The sequence below is a fragment of the Lineus longissimus genome, chromosome 2 (assembly GCF_910592395.1).
Source record: "Lineus longissimus chromosome 2, tnLinLong1.2, whole genome shotgun sequence".
In the NCBI taxonomy this organism is placed as follows: domain Eukaryota; kingdom Metazoa; phylum Nemertea; class Pilidiophora; order Heteronemertea; family Lineidae; genus Lineus; species Lineus longissimus.
The window spans coordinates 2,111,860-2,122,423 of record NC_088309.1 but is presented as its reverse complement, the minus strand read 5'-3'; the positions used below and the strand labels follow the sequence as shown (position 1 = coordinate 2,122,423).

The following is a 10,564-nucleotide window of genomic DNA, read 5'->3' as shown; positions in this document are numbered from 1 at the left end:
ATCCTCTGAAATCAAGGGAAGCAGGTCAATGAAACACGTTAAAGAAAACCACTCAAGAAACGCTTAGAATGGGTAGTTTTGAACGACCCGGTTAGAATCTTGAGGCGAGATAAGCTTTTATTGTTAAATCTTATGCTACAAACGAGAATACTCACGCGCTCCCAAAAACTTGAACAGTTTTCCAGTTGTGCCCCTGATGTCGGCTGCGTAGTCCTCGGTTCGTAAAAAGAAGAATTGTTCCTTTGGGAAGCTACCAAGCCACTCTGCCAGGAAGAAGGCGTACATGCCTTGGTATAACTGCATCTGTGACAGGAAAAATAACGGATATGAAGTACAGGTTATTCAGTGTGGAGAATGAGGAGGCAAGGATCGGGTGCGAGTATAGAGAGGGGACCTCGTGTGGAAAAGGAGGAGGAACAGCTTTGAATGTCGGGTAGAGTACAATGACTTTCGTGATAGTTCTTTCAATGAAACATGGACACATTGCATTCATGTGTTTCATATTGTCTTGAAACAGGGTCTCCAGCAATAAAAGTCGTACATGTATTTGATTTTTTTGTCAACATCTTACCTCGACGTCCATGGACCGTATCCTGGGGTCATTGACACATTTCCGTAACCCCATTCTCTCAATACAGTCCATGTATACGCGTATCAGCTTCTCGACATTTTGTTTGAAGTAGGTCTGGGAGGCGGCCTGCTGGGTTTCGTCGAAGCCATTATGAATGTACTCAGAGTAAGCCCTGGAAGAGAAGAAAAAAAAGACATTCTTCTTCAGCGGCTTTTCCAGAACAGTTAGGTTGTTTATAGCAAGCACGCTGAACTGCCATTACTTCATTAGACACAGTCCCAGAACTAAGGTATTGATCCTTCCATTTAAAGCTATTTCATCAAAAGGTACTATAAGTAAACTCACACCTCTCATTATCGTCACGGTCACATCATCGCTTACCTGATAGCTGGCATGGGTCCCTGAACATTACAATGAGACTCACACCACTGGTCTTGTCACATCGCTTACCTGGCAGCTGGATCCCTCAACATGACAACGAAGCGAGCTCGGGGAGTAAACCTTTTGATCAAAGATGCCGACGGTATCATCTGGTCGCCGATGATGTAGGCTTTCTCAGTTACAAGGGTGCGGCTACGGTCACCTTGGAAGGAAACAAAATGTTGGTAAGGATCGCAAACGGCTGCTTCCACTGATCGCGACGAGCGTGATAGCCAGTATATACGTTAAAGGAGGATGGCTTTCATTAAAGGCTATTGACCCGGTAATTTTAGTTGATCGAATGCCCGTTAAAGAGGCAAAATACGGCAGTGGCGAATCTAGAAACTTTAGAAAGAGGAGGGGCACAGTCCCTTCCAGAGAGGAATGAGCGTGAGCTGCGATGTAAAACCGCCACTTAGTGAATAGCTGTAGTAGAATCGGGTAGTCACAGATCACTAGTTTTTGAAAATAAGAAAACACTATATGTGACACTGAGGCTGTGAAGGATTTAATGAATTCGTCAGGGTACCTACCTAATATATACTGATTTTTACACTTGTTGCCGTGTATATTTACTAATACGCCGAGTTGTTTAGCCGAAGCACTCAGTTTAGTTTCTGGAAAAGCAAACAAGTGTGCATGACATCAAAAACAATCAGAAATTAAATGCTGTTTCTCTCGTCCTTTATATATATTGTCCAGGGACCTTCGGCCCTCCACTCCGGGCAGCGAATGGAGGAGACTGGTGAAAGAGTCTACCTTTACATGTGTCATACGTGGTTCTTCAAACTTCAACACGAAATTTACCAGCGCAAGGTACTCATTTAGCAAATACCTAACCCCCAGTTGCAAACGTGTTCCAACGTCCTGATTTTTCTATCCCCATCTTTTTACCCATTTATACTCAGAGTCCGCAGTTCTTTAGGCAGCGCAGAAACTCCGCAAACTTCAACCGTTGGATCTCAGTAGGCTACACTGTTGGCTTACCAGTAATGTTCGACCAAATGCTGGGTCCCCTACTCGTGGTGGTCCCAATAAACGGATGGCTTGTCAGCCTCTGGTGGACGTCATGCGTGGCACATTTACTAAACCCGACGACATAATATGCGGGGAGACAACTGAAGGTTGCACCTGTCAACCAACATGGCGTCTTCTCCCATGAGGACAGGCTAGGCAGTGGCGGCTGAAAGTGAATAAAAAAAACGTTAGGGCAATTCCCCAAAGGAAATAATGGGCTATAAATCGAACTATATTAGATCACTAGTCATACTAGGAAAGAAGGGACAATGATAGTACACGTGTCAAGGCCTGTTTCAATTACAGTGGCGAGCGCGGGAAATTGGCCTTGATATAAGTTATTACCTCGGTAATTGAAGCAGACCCCAAAGGCCTGCGAAAGCGGGAAACAGCGCCGACTGCCGGTGCGTTATTGCAGTGTGACTTTAATTTGAAAAACAAGCCTTCCGGCGACGGATTTCACTCTTTACCGCAACAAGGGAACGATGGGTCATTGTGTTGATGACTGAGCGCTGTAAAAAGAAAGCGACCGATAGACTTTTCGTTCTCCCTGTTTAACTCTAGGTTGGACGATATGAAAATTCAACTTACACTGAGATCATATTTTTCATTTTGTGAAGAATGATAAAGCACCTCGAGGTCTGTAGGGCGTGGAAAATCTGCCATCCCTTGTCGAATATTGGTCCGAACCACTTCCGGCACCACCAATTCCGATTTCTGCTGTGGTAGTAATCCAAGTTGGTCAAACACAGAGGGCGCATCTGCAACTGGTAAATGTTCGTAATCGCTATGCATGTTGACTAAAGCCATATCCTCCATCTGCGTATCCAACCAATCGTTTTTCACAACTGACTTCTTTGACGACAACCTGTACTTCCAATCCCTGAGAATTTTAACTGTTTTCGTCGTCTGGACGGGAATGGCTTTTGACATGACTTTTGCCCAAGCGTTATTAAAGATGTACACAAATGTTGTTGCTGTAAGCGACGCAAACATGGCCGCCAACAGACCGATTTTCATCGTCTTGATACCAAACACCAGAAACTGCATTTTGAAAAAAAATATATTTTCCTTCACCCGGACAATGAATCAAATCCAACAGCGGCAATTAGCATATTCTCCCCCGAAATAGCTCTATTCAACAGTTGTCATCCACGGAGTACATGTATAATCATATTGTACAGCATCCGTTCCACTTCTACCGGTAATTGGGAATTCCTCGGTGATTTTCTTGATAAGTATGTCACAAACACGGACAGGTGGGTAGAGAATGTTCACTCGGGACGGCACTGAAATGTTAAAAAGAGTGGGCGTCTTTATTGAAAGACTCTTGATTATAGGTAGTCGTTGAAGATCCCACTTAGGAACAAATTCCCAATGAGACTCTGGACTAATTCATGTCAAGCGTACTGTATGAAGGTCGCCATTATTTGAAGCCATAAAGTCACCTGCTCTCTATGCATGTGTGTAAGTGGTTGTAAAAACAAGAGTTAACGTATAAAAGGGTGTTGACGTAAAAAGCCCCCTTATGGCCAATCAAGTGTTGACTTCTGGTGTGTTTACAGTTAGGGATCGGGAGACACTCGTCCTTGAAAAGAAGTAAAGCCCTTCAAGTCAAAGTGAACTAAGCAATACGGGGTAATGCGCTTTTCCTCTGTCATGATCGGGTGGTTGGCCATGAATGACTAAGAGGGAGCAGTCGGTACGTTTAACCGCTAACCTAACCACGTATCCACCATGAAAGGTTTAATATATCATTTGTTTCATTCTTTTATGCGACTTTTACCATCAAGGTCCCTTGATGAGCAACCGGAGGTCTTCCTCAGAATCAGCGGCCAATCGCACAGACCCCTTGTCCATCGACAATGCGGTATTATACCGGAGGTGATACACTAATGTGAAGATGGATCTATGGCGGGGTGAAAAATTTCATAGCCTATTCTTACAACTACACTGTACTGATTCTTACAACTACACTGTACTGGATGAAAAAGACCACGACGTCCAAAACAACGTTTTAGCCAGAGTTTTTTAGATGCGTTTACATGACGCGCAAAACCTACCTTATTATTGCATCTCTAATTAATCCATCACGCGAAGTAACACTCATTGACGTTTTCAGCCAGTCTTCGTTCTCTCACGCCTCGAAGTAGGCCTAAAAGTGGTTGACGGTTATGTTGGGTTTGTCCTGATCATTCGGCTTACCGGGCCACGAAGCCAATCTATCGTATAAATATAAAATATTTCGACTTTCATAGGCCTTTATTGAAACCCCAACATTACGCACCCCAGGTTATATTTGTACCGAAGACAACGTGTTCACATGTAGCTAATTGTGCCTCGCCCTTAATCACATTCAAAATATATACTTGAGTGAAATAATATAAATTTAAAGTCCTGGTTTTAATGCGGATAAACTGCATGGGAATGAAATATAGGCCCTCGACAGCGCCCCCGGCGAAAGCTGCTTACTTGCACCAGCCCACATAAGGTACATTCATAAGTAGCTCAGTCATCCTCGATGTAACAATACAAAGGAGTACAACAAGTAAAACTATGAATATTTTATTTACAGATTCAACTATAGAAAAGATTACAAGTATATTGTTTGGCAAATCTGAATACTAGAAATCCTGGTAGATATCGTTTTCTTTCATGTAACTCTCTCTACACATATTGAGAGGTTGGTAGATATCGTTCTCCTTCATAATCGCCTGCACCTCTCCTGCACTCACGTCCACGGCTTGGTACAGTTCGTTGTCGCTAAGGAGACCCTCTTCATCGCCCTCGGAATCATGTACCAAACCAGCATCCCTCTCAGGACCATCAGCAGATTCATACAAGTCGTTCTCTATCATAGTGCACTCAGTTTGTGACAAATCTCTTTCAGGCGAAGTTTGGTCCGATTTTGAGTTCCTTTCAACATTGAAAACTCGGCCATGTTGGATTGTACCAGTCGGCCTACCGACGTTGCCAAATTCGATTGGTTGATATCCAGCTAAATCGTCGAGCGCCACCTGCTGGTCATTATACCCACTGTCCATTGATTGGTCGATGTCATGGATTTGGAATGTATCGCCGTGGCTGCCTGTAGAACTAGCAGATTGCAGTTGGCCCCTCACACCGGATGGGAGCTGGTCCCTGTCGCCTGACAAGTTAGAATAAAAACGTCCAGGATCAGGCGTCCGTTTACTGCCCCTTGGTGCGGGAACAGGGGCGCCCCCTTTCGCTCTATCTTTCAATGTCTGTCGTATCTCCTGAAAGAGGTCATTTTCCTTCATCAGTTCCTCTCGTTCTAGGTTCGTGCATTTGATGTATTCAGCTGTTTCGAAGTTCGAATAAAAATGCTTGGCCTTGTCCTCTCCCGGTTTCAGCGTTCTTGGGGCAGGAACAGGGCCACTCCGCCCTCTTTTACCCCTTGTCCCACCCTGCGCCGCACCTTCAATACAACCCTCGCTGTCTATTGCACCATCTATTGCCAGAGAAGTACCCTTACTCACATTGGCATACTTTCTATCACCTAAGTCATTGGCGTATTTTGCTTCCTCCAAGTCAACACAAGCGTAGTGATATTCCTTCTGTTGGCGGTTATCTGGTCTTGTGGTAGAGGTAATGAGGTTGTCCCCTTCAACCAATCCGTAGGTTCTGTTCATCATGACGTCGGGACTCGTTGAACCCTCGGTACGTCTTAGCTTTTCCAGATTGTTTGCGATGGTCAAATCCAGAGCTACAGAAGCAACGATCTTCTTTTTTGGCTGTCTATTTCTTCTGCGTCTGCAAAATGTCAAAGGGAAAGTGAAGACAGGAGTCAGTTAGGTCAGATGAAGTCACACGAAGTCGTCAATAGGGGTCTCTCCTATTTCACAGTACATCAAAACTATTCACACGTCCACGAGACCCTTAATCGAACATGACTCAGTCCCCTGTGTGCGCATAATAGTCACCTGATATGAAAGACCACCGATTTGACCCCTAAGCTACTGCCTGCAGACCCCAGATGGTAAGAAAGCATTGGTGGTACTATGAAAATATTGGCTACAACAAGAAGACGTCAACAGAAATTGTACCGCGTGATTTGAACAACTTTGCCTGTAGAAAAAGCTCATTTCGAACAGCAAAGGCTAAGAATAGTGCTGTCTTGGGGGACTCTGGTACAGCATACTAACCTGCATGTGAAGATTGTGATAAGACCAGCCACCACGCCTATCAACACGACCGGGATGACTGCTCCAAGGATGGGGACCATCTTATCTGAGAGAAGAAGTATTAATGGTCAACGACCGCTTACTGGGACGGATGCCGAGTTAACGGCAGAGTGGCCTATCATCTAAGGATACTTACGTGGACGATAGGTATAAAAAAGAACCATCGGGATTCACTAGAGTAAATGGTAAAGAGTTTAGTCAAGGAGTTCATACAAAACGCTGATGCCGATGCCGATGCGTCGGATCATGAAATCGGCTTTGGGTTCAATACTGATCGCAGGTCTCGCAGAGAAGCGATCACCGATCCTTGTTGCAGGGACCAGGGATGACCAAAGCAAACGAGAGATTTGTTTCGCATGCGATGATGATCGTAGGTCGCAGCGCCAAAAAATCCCTTGTTTACGTTGTACGAAGTAGAGTACGAAGTTCAGACAAAGGTCTCACCGTCGTTTTCTGAGCTTTGCTGACTGACAGGTGAAGTAGTCGCGAAGGATGGTCTCTCTGTGGAAAGGCCTGGCCATGGCGGGAGATGGTAGGTTGTGCTCGTCTGTGGGCCACGACTCGGGAATACCGGAGCAACGGGCACTTTCTCACAACTGAACTTGATCGCTCTGTCCCCTGCAATATTCAACATTCGTTGATGATGGAGGAAAAAGGTATGCAACAAAAGGGATGCAAATACAGTGGAACCCCGGTAACACGACCACCCATTGGACCGAGGATGAATGGTCGCGTTACCGAGGTGGTCGCCGACCGGGGTTCCACTGCAGATAGTGATTTTGGTGAAGATTGTCTCGAGCAATTGGAACAACTGTCGACACTTTGTCTTGCAGCGAAAACAGATTTATTAAGGTGTCGAGTGACACCCGAGCATGAAGACTGTCGGTGACGGCTTCAGCCAGGAGTCCTACTCTTCAGGTCCGTGACTCTCACTGTCTCCTGTTTACTGTCTAGTTGTGGTAATTGGTGGACTGCAATTCTCATACGCTGTTTCCACAATTTGGTAATGTGGATTGCCTCATTTTAACGGCTCTTTTCATATCATCCATTGCATCTTTATACCGCTTACGGCAGTCCTATACATCATAGAGGACCTGGAGGATGTCATTACTGGGGAAAAAAGTTGGAGCTCGGTAAAGAGAACTGCCCAGTACGGAGGCAAAACTTAGCTAACTCTCGATCTCAATTAACTTCCCAACAGACCATAAATCACTTACAAATAGTCATGATAAAAAGTGGCCATTAGCAAGTCATTAGTAAACATAAAACTGTCATTTATTGATGTCAGGGAAATACAGCCTATTGAGTATTTAACTATCTTTGCCATCTCATTCATTAACATTCTAATGCAGAAATATTGTCATTATATAGCAAATCAACAGATCGTTCGTCATTGACTATGATTATAGCGATTGTGACTAGGACAGTATGTTATGCTTCCTGACCTTTAACGTCTGTTCTGTCCCGCCACATAACTATAGTCAAATCAACAATACATGTATATACATTTTGAAGTAACACAAGAGACACCCTTCCTCATTCGCCAAGAGCAGTTATAATTCTAATAGCTAATTGTGCTAACCGCGTAGGCCATATCCTTGACAAGAAGACTCATGATTATGAAGACGACAGCTTGATGACGTTCGTCCTGTCAATTTAACAAGTTATCCATATTGGTCTCGAACCTAGGCCTATTATTGGCTTTCTTTAATGCATCGTCCTTGACTGGTGCGCTTTACCGGCAAAGACATTCGAGGCGGTACTACACAGCCTTACCTTCTACTTCATACAGCAACAAGAAGCTTCCGCCCATCCTGGGATTCCCGTTAAAGAATCCAAATCTGATGAAAGTTTGGACCGTCCTGGTGAGCCTGCCATACTCTTTCCCCGGAGTTTGTTGGGTCACATGGATGGTTGTCCTGCCGTCCATCTCAATAGAGAGTTCCTGGTCCTCGAGGAGATCATTAGAGATGTAGATTGTGATGTTGGTCGGTTTTGTCATGAAGGCGCCACATATACAGGGCGCCCGCTTCCCTGGGCTGGCGTAATGCGGGCTGCTGAGGTAGAGGAGGGGACTGTCTTCGACATGGGCTGCGCACATGTCGTGAACGTAGCCAGGGATGTACGGCACTAGAAGACAACGGTGTCAGATACGTTTATATGTAAGTGACGATACTCGTAAGCCGTGAATCATCATGCATCTTAATACAAGAAAGCATCTCACCATCGAAACTATTAGTGCTTATGGGACCATTTCTCTCATTGATGCCATAACAATTTCCCTCTGCATACATGTTTACAACTTGTTAAGGATATTGGCTGAAGTGTTATTACTATAGCAGGCCATCAAATCGTTTACCCGCATGCAATTGTCTGATGCTCGCTAATTGAGTTCTTGAGAAGGAACTCCAAGCATTGAACTATACAAGCTTCACAACAAAAAGCGAGTGTCAATAGTGCATTACAAATCCCTGTGTGGAGCTGCTCAGAATGACTCACCACATTTGTAAGACACATCTACTTCGGTGAGAAACATTCCCTCAAAGCCACATCCCTGCCTCAAGTTGCACTGACTCCACATGGCATTCTCTCCGACCGAGCCGCCGCTGGTGAAGTCGCAGGGCGTCAACTTGGAATCCGTGATGGCAATCCTGGTGTCCATCGGGCAGGAGAGTTCTATTCCTCGCTTTGAACATCCTCGAACAGAGGGGTTGGCTGGAATAAGAGAAAACTTGGCGAGTCACAATCAGAGCGTCGATGAAGGACATGATGATTATGAAATACAGTCATCAGGTCGAGGAGAGACCCTGGTCATGACAGTGTCGCGGCACATGCATGATGTGACGAATGGCGATGACGACACCTCCTAGCCTTGGAGATAGACCTAGACACAGAGTGACTTTATTTATGGGGGCACCGAGGCAATTCAATTCCAAACATTAAGCAGGCCTTTTGTTTTTATTTACGGAATATTCCTTAAGTGGGTAATCATAATTATTTATTTGCTCGGTGCTAAGAGAAGTTGACTGTTCTGAAACGAAGTTGAGAGGTTCACTCGGTCATGAGTACTGGTTGTTAACATCCTGCGTCTGCGGAAATAAAGATGTGGCAATGGAGGCCGGATGTGATTGCATTGAATCTTATAACCACTGGCAGTGATATGAATCATATCCTCGTGACACAATCTCGAAAATCAAATATTTGACTGTCCTTTTCCATTGACAATAAGGTTGATGCCAAAAACCTCGACTGAATAATCAGAAAAATTATTTGACCAGGGCGACTCTGCTGGCAATTTCGCTTTGGCGGTGACAGTTGAGTGTCCTTCTCTCTTGTAAAATGGTGACGTATGAGACGCCGGGAGACCTTCCAATACCACGGAGATCAAAGCGTTTCATGGAAGCCTTTTTAACCGAGACATTCTATCCTTCAGTGTAGTTTTCCTAGCTCTATCCTCAGACATTTATAACTGTTGCACCGGGGATGCTTCTCTGAATCACCAGACTTAGCTTAGAGTAACCAGACTCTAAGGACTAAGCAAGTACACGCAGTCTTTGGCAATAACGATACTATCAGTATAAAACCATTGCTCTAATCGAAGGTAAAACACCTAAGTTGTTATGCTTACACATGCATGGGAGGCTACAGGCTAAGCTTACCGTAAATCAGTTGTAGAAAGGCTAACTGAATAATGGCGGAAAGCAACACAGGTAAACACACCATTTTGGTCGAATGATGCCATCCACCGCCGTCCTTAGGCACGATTTGAATATTGGCTAGACATGATGCTAAACCCGGCTATGTTATCACATCTGAGCACATCCTCCATGTCCTACAGTACACCAATTTGAACACCAATTGGAACCGTTGCTGCTGCTTTGATGAGTGGCACAGGGCTGCTCGCTTTCAGCGCCAGTGCAGCTGAAGTGAACTCTCACAAAGAAGCTGAAATGAAAGTAGGTTAAATTTAATAGCAGAACCTAACCTGTAAAAAAACTTTCTAGGTTGCTGCACAGAAATATGGCCCTGAACAGGATCACCTTATTTGTTATGTTTACATCACTTTGGCAGCTGACGATGGTTGGCACGTGCCAGTGCGCCGGCATCTTGACCCTCAATATATTGATATCATTAAGCTTTACAGTCAAACGCGCGTATGGGTGAAGGTAACGGGGGCAATACTGCTGGAAGTTCAGTGCGTAAACTGGTAAATGGTCCGTGGACCGTATGCTCACCTGGGACGAATTGGTCATAAAGATCGCCCGGGGATCCTTGATACATTGGTCATGACATATGCGTAGGGGTGTGACCGGGTGTGTGCAGTAATTCGCCGACCGTGAGAATCTATCCT

The 10,564-nt window shown here is 44.9% G+C and overlaps 1 protein-coding gene across 1 annotated transcript; it reads right to left on the bottom strand.

The window, feature by feature from the left end:
- Positions 1-4,602: 4,602 nt before the first annotated feature.
- Positions 4,603-10,157, bottom strand: LOC135483494 (uncharacterized). The gene is made up of 6 exons (XM_064764450.1): positions 9,873-10,157; positions 8,713-8,928; positions 7,990-8,343; positions 6,658-6,831; positions 6,175-6,259; positions 4,603-5,782 (listed from the first exon to the last, which is right to left on the bottom strand). The coding sequence occupies exons 1-6, from the start codon at positions 9,934-9,936 to the stop codon at positions 4,633-4,635; spliced, it is 2,043 nt and encodes a 680-aa protein (XP_064620520.1). The 5' UTR covers positions 9,937-10,157; the 3' UTR covers positions 4,603-4,632.
- Between the last annotated feature and the right edge of the window lie 407 nt (positions 10,158-10,564).